Here is a 17,964-nt window from a genome sequence, read left to right as displayed (position 1 = left end):
AGAAGCAGATGCCAAGAGAGGATTGAAGAAGCTAGGATTTTATTTGACCCTGAGAGAAAATAGGGAGGCAGCCAGGGAAGCTGGAAGAACCATCAAAAGATGATGTAACTTGAACCCAGAGAGAGGAAGGAAGAGTGGGTGGAAGTGACCTAAAGCTGCTACACAGTTTAAGGAAGGTTCTCCAAAGGTGTCAGGGAACCCTGAAGCCAGAGTCAGCTACCAGAGGAGCACCTATGTCCCGGGAACAGGCCTACTTTAATATCCCTGTGGCTGGGGTAAAAGGCCGGGAGAGCCTGTGAGAAGCATGGCCCCAGAGCGAGCATGGCAGTGGATTTTAGGAGCACAGCAGCCGGGGTACAAGGTGTTTGCACCCTTTGCAAGCTGCAGGTCTGCTGGGCACAGCCTCGTGGCTGCCTGCTTCCAAATGGCAAATTCTGAGGGTAGTCAAAGAGATGTTTATACCTCTTTTTTCTACCATGTTCCCATGGCAAGGAAACATTAGCCACAAACTATCAACGAAGTACTCTAGATGGGAATATGTGAATTTTAGTAGAACGGTAAAATAATTTCTACATTTTAAAACATTCTTTAATGTTTATGGAATAAATGTAAATGCTGATATGGCTCCAAAAGTAAGGAGACTTTCATTTTTCACAAACTTAGCAAACTATATTCATGTTGTTACTTTGTGGTTCTTACCTAAGTCTGCCATGCTCGCCTCTGGAAATTGCTTTTGAGGCTGATTCAATTAGCTGAGTATTTGGGGTTTTGGCCATATTACTCTAGGCCCAAATATAGGAGTTACTGAGGCTAAACAAGGATCCATTCCCACAAAGCCCCTGCATTTATAACAGTGACGATAACTGGTACCATTCTGAGTGGTGCTGTGTTGTGTCAAATGAAGAGAATCGTACCTGTGCCATAAGGCAATAGTGAACATCGGTGACTGTGAAACTCTTCTATAAACTATAGAGTGCTCATGCTGTTAGTTTGTATGGATCCATAATGCTGCGAGAATACACAGACCTTGCAGCCAAGAGATTTGGGCCTAAGGTGTCCTGTCTGTAATTTACAGTGATTTCATTTGCATTACCATATTTGCTCCCCAGTCCTAAGAGGTAAGTTTTTCTTTCTAACTCCGTTTTTAAAGTAACCACTCTTCATTGAGGCATCATGTATTCCAGATACCATAGGGGGTTCTTTATATAAGCAAGATGTCTTTATTTTCCTTGAAATAAATCTATGAGCCATTGTTGTTCTCATTTTACAGAGGAGGAGCCAGACTCAAAATTGTAAGTGGCCCAAGGTAATCAATCAATATGTGGTACAAAAAAAACCAGTGATTCCAGCATCCATACTGTATTCTGTACATAAATGATTTGCCCACAAACACATAAAGTGACAACTTAGAGCCAGATCTCCTGGCTTCAAGGTCTGTATTTTTTTCACAGCATATTGAAGGCTATACGAACTAACATTTTGAGCACTCTACAGTTTATAAAAATGGTTTCACAGTCATTGATGCATTTGATGTTCGCATCTGCTTCATGATGTATTATTTTCTCCATTTCATACAGAAAGAACCCAAAGCTCTAAAACTAGGTAAAATGACATACCTATTATCACACAGTTAGTGAGGAACCCAAGCTCAAATACAGTTTTCTCTGATTTCAAATCCCTGTATCTCTAAGATGTTACCCTTAAGAGAAGTCCATCCGGGGGTGCCTGGGTAGCTCAGTTGGTTGAGCGTCCAACTCTTGATTTCAGCTCAGGTCATGATCTTAGGGTTGTGGGATCGAGCCCTGGGTTGGGCTCCGTGCTCAATGCAGAGTCTGCTTGAGATTCTTTCTCTCTGCCCCTCTTCCTACTCATGCACTCTCTCTCTCTCTCAAATAAAAAAAACAATCTTTTAAAAAAAAAAAGAGAGAAATCCATCCAGTGTGGAGGTTCTTAGCATTTGGTTTCTATAGACATCTGTTCAACTTTCTCACCGTTGGCTATATTTTTCTTATACCTTTCCCTTTTTCTCCAGCACTTGTCCTGTTTTCCTTCCTACCTTCCTTCCCCAGGTTATAGCCTCCCCAAATATGATAGCTTTGCTATTATAAGTTTTCTACCCCACACAACAGCATCCCTCTAGCAGGATTCCAGAGGAAAGTCTCAGGGTCCACAGTGAACATCCCTTGGAGATATATCATGGGGAAGGCACGTGGAGGCCATGCCAGACATATTTTGGAAATAGTCACAAAGCTTGTTTATTTTGGCCATAATTTCAGTCATACTCCCTAATGTGTGTTTTCAAAAGACCACTACTCTGGTCTGAGTTAGGTGGCAGCCAGCTGCCTGGACTGCTCTAAATGAACGGAAGTTACCACAAGGAACGAGTAGACCACCCAGCAGTCCTCCCTATATTAATGTGGATTCGATTTGGCAGTTCTGCCCCACACCCAGGCTTCTTCAAGCTTATCACTCTACCTTTCCTACGATTGTATCCATGACCTCACGGACCAAGACGGTAGTAGCATCCTTGTTCCAGGCAACAGACGAATGAATAGCCAAAGAGAGAGAGAGAGAGACAAATGGCATACCCTAACTATTTCTTAAGGCTTCTGGAAACTGCCATATAACAGTCTGCCTTCCCATGTAAGGCTAGAACTTAGACACATAGCCACACCTGATTATAAGAGAGGCTGGACAATGTGATTTTTACTCTGGGTGAAATCCAGCTTAATTTTTTAATTGGAATATATTTTACATATAACATTGTATAAATTTAAGATGTATAATAGTTAAAAAATTTTGTTACCCTGAGAAGAAAGGGAACATATGTATTAGAGGAAATGGATCCCTGTCATATTCCCCAAATCCTTTATCTTGAATTATTTACTTATTCCTTCTAGTTGCCATCTTGGATTCACTCATTTACGTGCTTTTTTTTATTGTAGAGAGACCATTTTGACAACTAGTTCTAGCCAAGTTTGAGTTCCCTCTACATTGAAAAACACCTGTTTCAAACCCCTTTCCATCATCACCTAAAGTGTATTCTGGGAAATCCTTGGAAGTATTAGGTGGAAGGGTCCCAAGGTCAGGTAAGCTAGAGAAACACTGCGTTCTCTATAGGGCTCTCTTCAAAGTTCTCCATGCACATTCACACGTGAAAAGTTCTGCTGGAAAGAAATATGCTCGATATGTTTTGATTAGTTTGTTAAAACTTCTTTCCCACCAACCCTTTTATCGTAACATCTAGTAACACATAACATCCTGTGGAATAGCCTTTGACAAATGTCGATTAAGCAGATCTGGAAGGTTTGGATGAGCGTGGAGGGGAAAGCCAATCCATCAAGTACTCTGTCTACCCCCTCCCACTCTCCCACACATTAATGTGAATCTGTGTTTTTCCCCCTTCCTTTTCTAGACTGACAGATCCCATTCCCACAACAGAGACTTCAATTGCACCCCGTCAGAGGCCTAAGGCTGGGCAGACTCAGCCCAACCCAGGAATCCTTCCTATCCAGCCAGCCCTGACACCTCGAAAGAGGGCCACGGTTCAGCCCCCACCGCAGGCTGCAGGTCAGTAACTCAGTTGGTTTGAAATTTGGTACACCTCTTTGTTATCCCGGACATTAACAGAAGTCTCGCGAAGCCTACTTTTGCTTTAGGAATGGAACCCAGAGGCACATAAGGAATAATGGTTTGCCTTGAAGAACAGGAGGTGAGCGCGCATTGAAATTACATGGCATGTGTCTGGCAAAAGGGAAGTCCTCTCACTGGATTCTGCGGGGGACCTCCAAGACCACTGAAACCTGATATCTCTATTTTTTCTAGTCTTGGCCCTGATTTTGTGGCTTGGTCCATTCATCCCATGCCTTCCTTTTTATTTCATATTCTTCTCTTGGCCTTTAAAGAAACAAGACTGTCCTCTTTTTGACACCAAGGCATTGTTTCTTTAATACTCTGTCTTCTTAAGTATCTTTTACCACTCAGTTTTTTGTTATTCTGGTTCTAATGAGATGACCGAGTTTAGAGGACCCAAATTATCAAGTAACTGAACTTAGTCATCACTTCCCCTACCAGGAAGCTGCTTTTAGTGAATTTGGTGGTCATCTACTTATCGCCAGGCATCTAGACTGGGGGTCGTGTAACTTACATGTAAAACATCAAAGAATGCTTTTGTCGTGATGCTTAAGTGCAAAGATTATATTTGAATACAGTAGCATCAAAGGCCAGTTGAATATGGAGATACTCAGGTGCTGACTAAAGGAGTAATTGACTAAATGGGATGGTGAATAAGGGAAGACTTTCTGAAGGAGGCAAGCATTGAACCTTGTTACTGAACCTTGTTTTGAAAAATAAGTAGCACATAGTTTAGCAAGAAGAAGATGCAAAGACAGAAGCACACAGCTCTTGGGATTATCTGTCCATTTATCACCCCCTCTTTATTTCTTTGGCAAGAGAAAGCAAGCCATTTTTGTTTGAAAGAGTTTTGAGCCCTTATATGAAGTTTATTCTCATTACAGGATCCACCAATCAGCCCGGCCTTTTAGCCAGTGTTCCCCAGCCAAAAACCCAGCCCCAACCCAGCCAGCCTCTACCACAGTCTCAGCCCAAGCAGCCACAGGCTCCACCCACCCCACAGCAGACACCGCCCACTCCAGCCCAGGCTCTGCCCACTCCAGCCCAGGCCACGCCCCAGCACCAGCAGCCCCTCTTCCTCAAGCAGCAGCCACAGCAGCAGCAGCAGCAACCTCCCCAGCAACAGCCGCCAGCTCCCCAGCAGCCCGCGGGCACGTTTTACCAGCAGCAGCAGCAGCAACAGGCCCAGGCTCAACAGGTAAAGTGTTCAGTCTGACCCTTGCTTGGTGTATCTGGGGCAGCGATGCGGAAGGGCCCAGTGGGTACAGGTATCCTCCTTGAGAAGCCCTGGGAAGACAGGGAGCCGTTAGACATTGCATCATTGCTTCTCCCGGAACTAAAGACTAGAAAGCATTGAATAGTGGACCCGTCGCTGGGCCGCTCACACCCCTTTCTTGGGCCACGGGGACTTCTTCACTTAATGGAGGAAGCTCGGCAAAAGAGGTGCTTTTAGGGACTCTTTTTCTTTTCTCTCTCTTTTTTTCTAACACAACTGTACCATTACCATACTAAAAATAATTTCTTCTTATTATAAAATATCCAGTAATGGTTAACTCTTCCTGATGTCTCATAATTTCAGTTGGCTTGTTCGAATCAGGTTCCAAATAAGGCCCACATGTTATATTTAGTTGTGAATCTTTTTTCTTCCATTACCTTTTTAAATTTTTTTCTACATTTTTTACTATAAACATATTCATTTTATAATGATTGACATATCTTTTAAGTCCCCTTTTATTCATAGTGCCCTCTCCCTCTTTCTTTTCCCTTTGCCATTTAATTTTTTGAAGAAACTGGGTCACTTGTCCTGTAGAATTTTCCACCTTCTGGATTTGGCTGATTGCATCCCTGCGGTCATTTAATATGTTCTTCCATCCCCTGTGTAAACTGGCAATTTTTGAGGCTTGCTCAAAATTCGATTCAGTTGGGTAGTTCTTTGTTCTTCTGGTTGCATCACTCAGGAGGCTTATAAAGTCTGATTGTCCTCTCTCTTATCAATATTAAGATTAGTTGGTGAGTTTGGTGTTGCTGTCTGATCCATTCATTCAATGTCCCCGATCAGTTTAGCAGCAACTGCCGATCATTTTCTAAGTCCATTCACTCATTAGGGATGGCAACATGGTGATAGTCTAGCCTTCCCTCTTCACTTAGGGGCTGGAATTTTTCTGTGAAGAATTTTTCTTAACTATTTGATGACCCTGAGGTACTGTTTACACAGAAAAGGCAGAAAAAAATGCTTGATTCTTTGCCTGTGTTTACCAGTTTTCAGAATGGGTTTGTTCCTAGTGTCATCTAAAGGTGAACAGAGGTTTTTGATTTGTTTTTAGTATCATCATGAATTCAGGAATTTACACATCTTTATAATGTGTCCAGACATTGCTGTTTTTGAAATTTTATTTTGATGCCTAAATTGCCCCAGCTTTGGCCAGCGGAAGTTCCTTCAGACTGGCTCCTAGGTCCTTTGGTGGTGACCCAGCCATCTTTAATGGTTTCCTTGCTATTTATTGTAACAGGCCATTCCAGGCTCACTCTGCCCTTGACCTGGATACAGCCATTTCTCTGAAGGAGCTCCATTTCCTTTTAAAAATGGTATTTAGAGACCACAGTTTGGTGCTAAGGATACTCACTTGCTAATGGGTCAGTTATTGTATTTAGGCCTTTTCAGTGGATACTTGGGAAATGTACTTTATTTGTTTTGTTAATGGAATATGCACCATGAAGCTAAATTTATATTCTTAATTCAGAATTGTAATAATAGGATTTTTGCTTAACTCCTTGGATTTTATATTTGAATTTTTCTAATCTGAAAATCTTGATTCCTAACAACATTAACATAATCATTTAATTGCTTTATAATTTCAAGATAATAGTGCCAACACGAGTACTGGAAACAGTGTAAGATTTCTTTGCCCTTTTCATTCTTAGAAGGTTTTGCTCATTATTTTCTGGAGAGTTTGGCTATCCATTTGATACACAGGTTTATTTGTTTCATTTTGCTTTTGATTTATAGTTACTGCCGACTTTTGGGTTAATTTTGTTTTATGAAAACATAAAACATTTACAGAGCTTCAAAGTTAAATCTGCAGAATTCTGCCCCCTCCATCCCATAATATAGAGGGAGCCCTCATTCCTGTTTACAACTTGAGAGGATTCCCTTTTAAGGATACATAGCATGGTTTATTCAATCAGTGTCCCCTGTTGATAAACATTTGGTCAGTTCCAGCATTTTGCAGTTATAAATAGGCAGCTATTTATTGACATCTGCTTCTTTGCTAACCCTTCAAACTTTGCCACAGGAGGCAAACAGTATCCCCTCAGTTACCTCTACAACTAAGTAACAGTGTTTGGGATGTTCAAAGACAAGATCTTGACCTTTGTTAATCAGTAGGCCCTTGTTTGACGTGTGTGTGTGTGTGTGTGTGTGTGTGTGTGTGTGTGTGTGTGTGTATGTGTGTGTGTCTGTGTCTATGTGTTTAGTAGTGCAGAGTAGACAGATAAAAGGTATCCCTATCCGTAGACAGTTTATAAGAGAATATAACTTGAAAGAATTGGTTACCAATACAAGGTAAAATATCAGCAAGTGTGGTAGAGTGTACTGAACATTTTGAATGTTTAAAGGTGGGACAGCTAATAAGAGAGAGATGTAGGGAAGTAATTTTCAGAAGGGCTTGAACGGACTCTTTATAGCTGGCTTAGCATTTAGGTTATTTTCAGCGTCATCACTGCTTCATCCTGTTCATGGAGCGAAGCATTTTAATCTTCGCTGCTTCCAAATCCCTTTACAAGAGGGATTACTTCTGTGATTGGGAGATCGTTTATTAGCTTCTGTTACCCTCCAGCATGGGAAGTCACAAGGTGCATGGTCAGAGGATGCCCTCAGGCTTGCCATAGAAGCCCACCCGGAAGCCAGGCCGCGGTGCGGGAGGCAGCCCAGCGCAGGGGGTGCAGCCTGGCGGTGTCACATGCTGTCAGGTTTCTTTTAATGCCCCGAGGGTCCTCCCTTGCCTTTGGCTTCAGACTGGGCTTGCTTATTCCTGAGGCGTTTGTCTTTTGTGGAATACCGTTCTGAGACAGGCTTTCTTCCCCTCCTTTTTGTCACTTCTCCGGCTCAGTTTCAGGCAGTACACCCAGCAGCCCCGCAACCAGCCATCGCCCAGTTCCCCGTGGTGTCGCAAGGAAGCTCTCAGCAGCAGTTGATACAGAACTACTACCAGCAACAGCAGCAACAGCAGCAACAGCAGCAGCAGCAGCAGCAGCTGGCCACGAGCTTGCACCAACAGCAGCTGCTGACTCAGCAGGCCGCCTTGCAGCAGAAGACCGCTGTGGCCCCGGCACCGCAGCCCCAGGCGCCGCCCACCGCGGCCCCGCAGACGCCCGGGGCCCAGGAGCCGGCGGTAAGAGCTGGCCAGGCTCAGTCAGGGCTCCACGAGGGCTCGGCCAGGGCTCTGAGCGCCAGAGCAGGAGAGCTCGCGGTGAGGGCTGGCCAGAGCCCGGGCGGGGCCCCTGCATTCGGGCGAGGCCCCTGCATTCGGGCGAGGCTGCTTCCCCAGGCTTGTGGTTAAAATATTTGATTTTTTTTTTCTTGTTATGCCTGAGGTCAGGATGAGGTATTCTGTAGAAAGTAGAGGTTTAAAAAAAAAAAACGATTCTAGGCTACTGACGAAGATGAGTGTTCTTATTTATCACTCTAAAGTTAGAGTGGCAGAAAGAGCTGTTCACTATCTCCGTGCCAGTGTTGAGCAGTCAAGGACCTAGGTAGGGTTAGAGTGAAACCCTTTCCCTTCAAGGGCCAGTTTGACCTTTGTGGCCTTTCCAGTCTCTGGAGGTTTACGTGGGTTCCCGCCTTTACTCTGAGTCCTGATAGGATTTTATTTATTCTTGGTCTTGGACAACATTACCTCATTTAAATCTACCATGTAGCGGCCTTGAGGGGCCTCCTTGCTGGGACCATTTACCGTGACCCAGTCCTCCAGGCACCAGAGCAGCTGAGTACTGGTTGAGCCATCCTGTGCATTTAGAAATTGGGCATGTTTCCACGTACTGGCTGACGAGAGCGTCAGAACCCCTCACTCCTCTCCTGATTGAGCCTTACAGCTTCAGCATCCTCAGGCACATTGTGTTTGGCCTCTATTAAGTGCTCTTAATTCTGTACTCACGTATTTCTGAGTGATAGTGAAGAAAGTATTATGGTGATGGAAAAAGACATTTTACATATCCGGCCCATAGAGCATCGCAGCTACTCTCTTATTCCCAGGGAAGTCCAACTACTAGACGAATGAAGGAAAGGTAAGAAGCCATCTTTCTGAGGATTGATTTCTAATAAGAGTCTTGTCGCCCATCTTAAACCAGAAAACCATCCCTTCGAAAAGAAGCAGTGCCATAAATAGATTGTCTTCTTTGAGCCTCAGCTAAGTGTGTGTTCAGTGTCTTTACACCTTCGTTTCTGAAACAACTCAGTCTCCCCGCAGGCGTGTGGTAGACAGCTACTCTCTGTATTTTTAACACGGACGAAAGTTCCTCTTGTTAACGGAGTTTTTAAAAAAATTATATGATGTAGGTAGTTGAGATCATAATTATCTAGCTTAGTCCCCGCGTTTACTGGAATTGGAAACTAGGCCCAGGCTAGAAAGGGATTACCCAAGACACACAGACTGATAGCAGCAGAGCTGGGGAAAGAACCAAAGAATCCTCATCTGTATTTGAGGATAATAATAGCAAATGCTCATCCAGGGGGATGAAATGATCAATAACCATTGACTACATTTCTTACAAGGTTTGCCTTTGCTGTCCCTCTCTCGGGAATGAATTATAAACCTTCTCCATGTTCCTTGGCTGAAAACATATTTTGAGCACTTTGCTCCAGGGTAGTTCTTTGAGGGGATGGAAAAGAAACAGGAGCAGAACTTGCTTCAGCCAGGAGCCAGAGAGCTTCCCAAATTTGACCCATCTCTTTCTCTGGTGACCCCTTGGCAGGACTTACCTAGAGAAACAAGTGAGTGAATGTAAAGAATACCCTGCAGCCATCTTAAAGCAATAATCTGCAAAAGGAAAATGGCAGTCTGCCATAGATGTTTATTATAGCCTTATTAGTAACAGCCAGAAGAATCAAAGTAACCTAATTGTTTAAGACCCAACTGTGTAGCCATTAAAAATCATGGTTATAGAGTGTACAACAATGTGAAACGCTCCTGAGGTAATGTTGAAATTATGGGAAAAGTATGTACTTGGAAAGGGACTTAAATATAAGATACTGAAAAGATAAAAACAGTTGTATTAGGATAGTGGAATGGAAGTCTGGGTGGTTTTCCCCCCCTCTTTGTGTAATTCTTGCATTCTGACTATAGTCCTTTTATAATTATATATTTTGTTCTTTAAAACAGTCTCTAGCAAGACCGACATCTGAGTCTACTTTGATTCTCCTTCCACTGTGGTTTGTCTGTCCCCCCCCCTTCCCGTTCCTAATCCCATCTTTGGAGGAGACATGCTGGTGAAGCGAGGGACTTGGAGTCTGTGCTCTCTAAGGTCCCTTTTGACTCTCATATTCTTAGATTTGAAATGGAAATAAAACTGCCTGACGTGGTCATGGGGAGTAGCTGAACGGATTGGAGCGGTTTTGTAGTAGTAGATTGCTGTGATGGGGCGAGGTGTCCTCGTGATGGAAGTGTCTGTTTGTCAGTACACTGCATATGGGGATAGGTTAAGAGGAAGGGGAAAATGTTCTCTAAGTAGTCTGGACTCTTCAAAATAAAGGGACTCAACAGTGAAGTGTACCCTTCTCAAAGCAATGCATGTCTAAACTCCAAGAAATAAGCTAATCTATTCTGTCTGTAAAGCCATGGTGGTCTCTGTGGGTACTGGCTCTAGGTTGGCTGTTGCAGGTACAGCCCTGGGCTCCTGAAGGAAGTTGTGGAGCCAGAGCTCTGGTCTTCCCAGGCATCCCTTAGAGATGCCTCAGCTGCTTTACCCTCTGACCTTACCCTGACTGATGTTAGAGCCTTGTATTGTATCATTCGTTCCGTTGGTGAGTGGTTGTATACTCATACGTGCACATAACTTGCCTCAGTAAAATTCAGAGTCTGTGTCAATACAGGGACAGAAAATCTCAGGCTGGCAGCGTCCTGACCCAAGTAGCTGGTCCCTCTGGTCTCCTTTCTCTCTCAGGACCTACCTTCGAAGGCACCGAATGTAAGAGCTGAGCTACAGCATGGAGGGACGTCTTAGTCTGAAATGAGACACTGGAGGGAAGGGCTAGGCCTTTAATATTCTGAACCATTTTGTTTCTGAACTGACAGAATTAAAGCATGAGGTGGCCTTCTTAATACTATTTTTGTTCATCTTTCTGATGTAGCACTTTGTAGATTGTGACTGATGCTTGAAGTCTAACCACGTGGCCACAAGGATGTTCCTATTTGTTTTTCTGTGGTGACAGTTTGTTCTGCCTTCTGAAAATGGCCCAAATCTCAAGAGCCTTGTGTTAGTAGATCAATTATCATCAAGGGCTTTTCAGATTTTTTCTTATTTCTTATTCTGTTCTCTGCCTGGTTCTTCAGTGCCACTTCCAAACAGAAGGTGGGAACAAGTTAATCCCACTGCCCCGATGCTGTACGTTTTCCCAGGGGAGCCACAGAAATAGAATCTCGCAGACCCATCTTACCAGTGAAATAAAGAGCCTTAATAACAACACACAAAAAAAGAAAAGCACTACCATTTATGAATCACAGTGGAATCCTAATTTATTCCTAACCAGTAGTCCGAGCTATGTCAGAGTCAGGGATCTCTTCGCAGAAATTATTCAGCTCAAATGTGTTTAGCGAGAAGTGTGCCTTCATTGGCTTCTGACTGTGGTGGTGGATTGCTTAAAGCATGCCAGAGGCATTCTCAGTGAGTTCCTATGGGACCCCAGAAGCAGAAAGTGATCCTGTAGGATACAGTCTTGATTTTGGAGTTAGCAATAGCTGCTACAGTCTTACGCTCTGGGCTGTACTATGCATGGTTGCGCTGTATATCATTGCTGGTGAAGTCTGAAGTTTATGTATAAGCATCAGATAAATACCATACCATCAGTCCCGAAGTTACGGCTCACATTGTCAAAAACTGTTTTTTTCCTTTCTGGGTGTTATTGGTAAATTCAGCCACTTGAGTCCCATGTTAGCTCTCATGTGGCATTTTTTATTATGCTTGTCTATTTGTTTTTCCTTTCCCTTCTTTTTGGAACACTTGCCTTTTTTTTTTTTTTTCCTAGCAAATTCAAGCCCCAGTAAGACAACAGCCAAAGGTTCAAACAACCCCACCTCCTGCCGTCCAGGGGCAGAAACTCGGATCTCTCACTCCTCCGTCATCCCCCAAGACCCAACGTGCTGGGCACAGGCGGATTCTCAGTGACGTAACCCACAGTGCAGTCTTTGGGGTCCCTGCCAGCAAATCAACCCAGCTGCTCCAGGCAGCTGCAGCTGAGGCCAGCCTCAATAAGTCCAAGTATGTGGTGCTTCCCCTTTCTCTTTTTTACTTTTGTGAGCCAGGGCTGCTGTGGGCCACTGCTGTGTAATTCTCTGTATCTGTATGGAGATGTGCGTGGGTATATATATAAAGGTACGTGTGTGTCTGTGTTTACTAAGAAACTGAATTTGCCTGTGGTACATAGACCATACTGATTTTAAGAAATAATTCCATACTTGCTTTCCTGTTTCCATTCTCTAACCCATTTCATGTTCCACAGAGTATTTTTTTTAAATCTTAGTCTGACCAACTCTCTCTCTGATGAAAATCTTTCATTGGCTCCCTGTTGCCAGTGGGACAATATCTGAACTCACTGGTTACCAGACCAAAGGCTGTTGTATCACGTTGGTGGACTTGTCATTCTCCGTCTTTGTGAGCACTCTGTTCATCCTCTGCCCTCTCCCAGAACTGCCGCTCTCCTCCTTGTCCACCTAGGAAATGCTTATTTATTCATCGAAATCCATGTCAGAGGTTACCTTTTCTTTGACCTCTTGGGTGTCATATAAATTTGTCTGAACCTTTTTGGAGATTTATCACATTATATTATCATTATTTATTTGTGTATCCGGCTGAACTAGCCTGCAAATTCCTCCGAGACAAGGACCATGTCTTTTTTTTTTTTTTTAAGATTTTTATTTATTTATTTGAAAGAGAGTGAGAGAGAGAGCACAAGCAGGGGGAGCAGCAAGCAGAGGGAGAAGCAGACTCCCCTGCTGAGCAGGGAGCCCAACGTGGGGCTCGATCCCAGGACCCTGAGATCATGACCTGCACCAAAGGCAGTCGCTTAACTGACTGAGGCACCCAGACGTCCCAACAAGGACCACGTCTTAACCATTGTAAATCCAATGACCGTCTCTGTGCCTGAAATAAAGTAGATTGTGTTGAGTGTTTGCTAGGTTAAATGCAATTCGAGACCCTCAGCTTTCTTGGAACCATGGATTCTATAAAGTTAAAAATCTTTAAGTTGTTAGTTAAATGCAAAGGGCATCAAGAGAGACTTTAGAAGAAAATTAGGCAATGATACCTAGAAACACAAGATAGTGATAGCTGTCTTTATTTCTCCTTAACTGTGTTGGTGACCACTCATGGTGGCCCTTCATTCTATGTGTGCTAGATCCTGACAGATGGGAGGCAGCCTGAAGAGACATCAGTCCTAGCCGCTCTGGGGTCAGTCATTGTGGATGTTACGGTGGGCGCCACAGGAGGCACAAGCCTAACAACGGGTTGCTTTGGGATTCTGGATTGAGAGGACTTGCAGATGAGACCGAAAATCTAAGCAAGAGATTAAAGAAGTAGTGGGAGATAATGGATTGTGAAGGAAAGGGTGACATTTATTTCACACAGTGATAAAAGTATCTGTGGAAACTGTACAATTGCCGTGGAAAGCCCTTTTAGAAAACCACTGCGGAAAATAATGGTTTGACTCAGAAAGCAATTTGATCTCAAAATAAAGAGAAAGCAGATTGACCCTTTTTCAACTTTTTTCATTTCGTGGGGGTGGGAACCTACCTAGGTCTGCAACCACCACTCCATCAGGCTCTCCTCGGACCTCCCAACAGAACGTTTCTAATGCTTCAGAATCTGCGTGGAATCCCTTCGATGATGACAATTTCTCCAAACTCACAGCTGAGGAACTGCTGAACAAGGACTTTGCCAAGCTGGGGGAAGGTGAGCGATTGGTGTCCTTCTGTGATTTGTAAACCCTAACTCTAGAGGGGCATGCGTGTGAAAATGTAGGGTTTTGTCTTTCCTTCCCTCAAAGGCTTGACTTGAAGTTTGAGTGCAAATTGCTTTGTATGCTTGCCAGAGCACTGACATCTTTTCATCCGCCAGAACTCCTAGCCTCTTGTGGGCGGGGGCAAGGAGAGTGGGACACTTTTAGGAAAGATTTGGTAGCATAGATCAGGATGATACTGTCAAGCATGGTCATTCCTTGGAGGCGTGTGATGGTTTTCTTATCCTTTGTGTGTTTATTGTCCCAGAAAGTTGTAACTGCTTACCCAGGAGAGAGTGTGCCCTCACATGAACTTTGAATCTTGGACTATGGTCAGAATTCTGTAGTACTGTTGACTGACTGTGGAGAGGTGATCAAATAAATAGAAGGTACCATTTTTACTCTCAAAAACCCACAGGCTAGGTGGCTTGGTTGGTTAAGCATCCAACTCTTGATCTCAGCTCAGGTCTTCTCAGGGTCATGAGTTCAAGCCCCGCACTGGACTCCACACTGGGTGTAGAGCCTACTTAAAACAAAAACCCACAGTCTGTTTTGGAAAGGTGGGACTTATACACACAGACCCTCATGCACACTTTGGAAAACAACAGCACGCCCTGGGAAGATTCTTCAAAAAGAGTACCTCGGCGTTAGACAAGAGCACAGGGTAAAGGAATGATCAGAACCGAGTGAATAAGAACTTTAACCATGTCTTCTAACTTTACTCTCTTAACTTTTGTTAACCTCTTTTAACTTTAACTATTATTTTATAGATACGTTTTAAAAATTTATATTACTTTCTTATTCTTTTATTTTTTTATTTTATTTTATTTTTTTTAAAGATTTTATTTATATATTTATTTATTCGACAGAGATAGAGACAGCCAGCGAGAGAGGGAACGCCGGAATCACGCCCTGAGCCGAAGGCAGATATTAACCGCTGTGCCACCCAGGCGCCCTGACTTTCTTATTCTTTTAAACAAAAAATAGGGTATAGGATTTAACTCTGATAGACAACTAGCTCATTGTCAAATCATTTCATTGTTATGTATGCCAGTTGTTGTCCTAGAATAAACAGAATACCTTCGTGGTCTATTGAAAGCTCTAGTACTTTAGCACTTCATTAAGAGACTCCCAAGTTTTAAAATTCTTGTGTCTATTTTTCATAATTTCTCGTCTCTCTTCTGTCACATTAAACTGCTGCCATTGTGTCTGTCCCTCGTCGCGTCTTACTGCTGCCACTTCCCCCACTCCCCTTTCTCATATGCTCTCCTGAACTGTTTCCAATGTGGAAAACACATTGCCAAACTCAGGAGAATTATATAAAAACAAATAGATTCAAAGTAAGGACTGGAGGCATTCTTCCTGAGTAATGTGCTTGAGCTTTTGGGCTCTAGCACCAGGCATCTCTTTTGTTGGTTATCTATTTATTTATTTGAAAAAGTTTTTAATTGTGATAAATATACAGGGGCGCCTGGGTAGCTTAGTGGGTTAAGCGTCCGTCTTATGCTCAGGTTATGATTCCTGGGATGGAGCCCCATGTTGGGTTCTCTGCTCAGCGGGGAGCCTGCTTCTCCGTCTCCCTCTGCACCCCCCAGCTCATTCTCTCTCTCTCTGGTGCGTGCCCTCTGTCTCTCTCAAATAAATGAATAAAATCTTTTTTAAAATTGTGGTAAATAAATATAACATAAACATGAACTTCTTAACCATTGTCGAATGTACAGTTCAGTAGTGTCAACTACATACACGTCATTGTGCACCCAGTCTCCAGAACTCCTTCCATCTTGCAAAACCGACGTGCTTTGATTCTTACAACTTCCTTTTTTCAGCTGTTGTCTCAGTTATTGCAGTGATTAGACAAGGACCTGTGAGTGGCTGAAGTGTTGCCATAAGGCGGTAAAAGGAGTCAAGTCTAGCAGTCGGTTCCGAAGGCGCCCTCCACCTCCTGCGTGTGTGTGTGCATCATGGGATTCTGCTGGAATCAACTGAGTGGTGTTTTGTCCCTCTAGGCAAACATCCTGAGAAGCTTGGAGGCTCCGCTGAGAGTTTGATCCCAGGCTTTCAACCAACTCATGGTGATGCTTTTGCCACTCCTTCGTTTTCCTCTGGAACCGGTTAGTATGGCAGATGACTGAAACACAAGGCTTACAGTTGTTTTCTCCACAGCTTCTGCTCCACAGATAACTCTGGCAACACCAGTGAGCCCCAGATCTTGGTGCTAACGTATATTTTCTTTCATTCAGAAGATTTCCAATATAAAAGATAGGGAAAAAGAAATATCTAGAATCATTTTGAATTAAAATGTCAGAATGATGTGTCAGTAATATACAGAATTTGTTCTCTCTAGTTCACACACGTACTTTAAATAAATATTTCTAAATTTAAGAACATCACTCTGTTAATCTCTTGTAATTGCTTAGATCTTTGGAAGGACTTGAAGAATTCAAAGAATTGGATGTTCTGTCCTCTGTCCAAGATTCAACTGAACTGTGTCTCTGTGTGTGTGTGTGTGTGTGTTTACAGGGAGAGAGAGGTATCTTTTTAAAGTAGACCTTTTTTTAAATTAAAGAAGTAATAATAAAAAACTAATTTTCTCCTTTATTAATAAAAATTACACGTAGTCAACTATACTTCAATTAAAATTTCTTAAAAATTAGAAAATCATACATATATATTACATGAAAGTTAGTATTTTATAGAAAAGCGTAGAGAAGAAAGTTAAAATCCCCATAATCTCACCATTGAGAAGTAGCACAGAGATACCATTTTGGTGTCTGTTAATGGCATGTAACCTTTTTAGGGTCACAGGTGGCTTCATGAATGTAATGAAAGTTACAGACCTTCCTTACGAAAATAAATCACCACAGTTTTGTACATAATTTTTAGCCTTAGCTTAAGACTCTAATGTACATCCTTGTAGTCCTATTTTAAAACCAAATTTTTTCTCCTACTAAGTCTGGCACATTTCCCACATCATTAAAGAAGCTCCTAAAAGATAAATTTTAAAAGATCTGCATTAAATTGCTACATATGGATTTGTCCTAATGTATCTAACCAAGTAACCTCTTTTTTAAACATTAATTTGGTTTCACTGGTTTCCTGTTATAATTCCCTCAGCAACCGATTGGAGGTTTTGAGTATATATATTCCTTGTATATATGGAATTTGATATGCTTCCAAAATTGATCTTTTTAATTTTATTGATTAATTTCTAATTTTAATCTTATATATTCTTTCTTCCCGCCTTCTTTAGGTATGTGAGTAGTTTTTCTACTGTCATAAATTTATTTGTTATTGGAACTTTGGCTGTCATTACATAATATCCTTTATAGTTAATTTAAGATAACCTCTAGAAGATTATTGTTAAATCAAAAGACATGTGTCTTTTAAGGCTTTTGGTGCATATTTCTAAATTGGCCTCTGAGAATGCTAATGCTAAACAAATTTTATTTTAATCAACAGTGAATGAGAGTAATTTTCCCTCCATTTCCCTACCCAGCCCAGATCAGAGGCTGTAGACAGGGCAGTGTTTACTGGCCATTTGTTTTTCTTCTGGGATTTGTGTTGTTCATGTCCTCTGCCTTTATTTTTTTATGTTCTTTGTTCATTTCGTTTTATTAATTTGTAAGACCTCTTCGTATATCCTATACTGTTAACATTTTTCCCAGTCTGTCATTTGTCCTACACAAGTATTATGTCATCTGACCCTCAGTACCATCCCCGCATTTGTCACAGTTGAGGTAACTGAGCACAGACTAGTCTCTTTTCCAGGGTCGCATAGCTTGGAAGTGGCAGAGCTGGGACAACAACCCTCTAGCTCCAGAACTTCCTCTCTCAGGTTTTCTGCCACATGATGAGGCTAATTTAGTAATATTTTTCCAGAAACTCATGTGTAGTTTAAAATTTTTAAAAATAAAATAGAATAATGCATTTAAGCCTTTTATAATATTTCCTTTGTATACATATCAATTTTCATTGTTTATATTTGTGTTTCTCTTTTTCTTGGTAACTTTAGCTAGAGATTTGTTGTTTTAGCATCTTTCCAAGACAGCTCTTAGATTTATAAAAATCTGCCGTTTTCCTGTCTTCCAATTCTTTAATTTTTGCTTTTTTTTTTATTATAGTTC

General features: G+C 42.2%; 1 protein-coding gene across 22 annotated transcripts in view; it reads left to right on the top strand.

The window, feature by feature from the left end:
• The window catches only part of AAK1 (AP2 associated kinase 1), a 164,661-nt gene that overhangs the window by 112,018 nt on the left and 34,679 nt on the right, over positions 1–17,964 (top strand). For 19 of the 22 annotated variants that reach the window (XM_034659269.1, XM_034659267.1, XM_034659263.1 and 16 more), the window contains 6 exons: positions 3,416–3,570; positions 4,518–4,831; positions 7,743–8,024; positions 11,873–12,105; positions 13,622–13,794; positions 15,847–15,951. In XM_034659269.1, coding sequence (XP_034515160.1) covers positions 3,416–3,570; positions 4,518–4,831; positions 7,743–8,024; positions 11,873–12,105; positions 13,622–13,794; positions 15,847–15,951 — 1,262 coding nt within the window. The remainder of the gene's footprint in view (positions 1–3,415; positions 3,571–4,517; positions 4,832–7,742; positions 8,025–11,872; positions 12,106–13,621; positions 13,795–15,846; positions 15,952–17,964) is intronic. The other 3 variants (XM_034659254.1, XM_034659272.1, XM_034659262.1) reach the window with 2 other exon arrangements.

The sequence above is a fragment of the Ailuropoda melanoleuca genome, chromosome 4 (genome assembly GCF_002007445.2).
Source record: "Ailuropoda melanoleuca isolate Jingjing chromosome 4, ASM200744v2, whole genome shotgun sequence".
Classification (NCBI taxonomy): Eukaryota; Metazoa; Chordata; class Mammalia; order Carnivora; family Ursidae; genus Ailuropoda; species Ailuropoda melanoleuca.
This window is presented reverse-complemented; position numbering and strand designations above follow the sequence as displayed.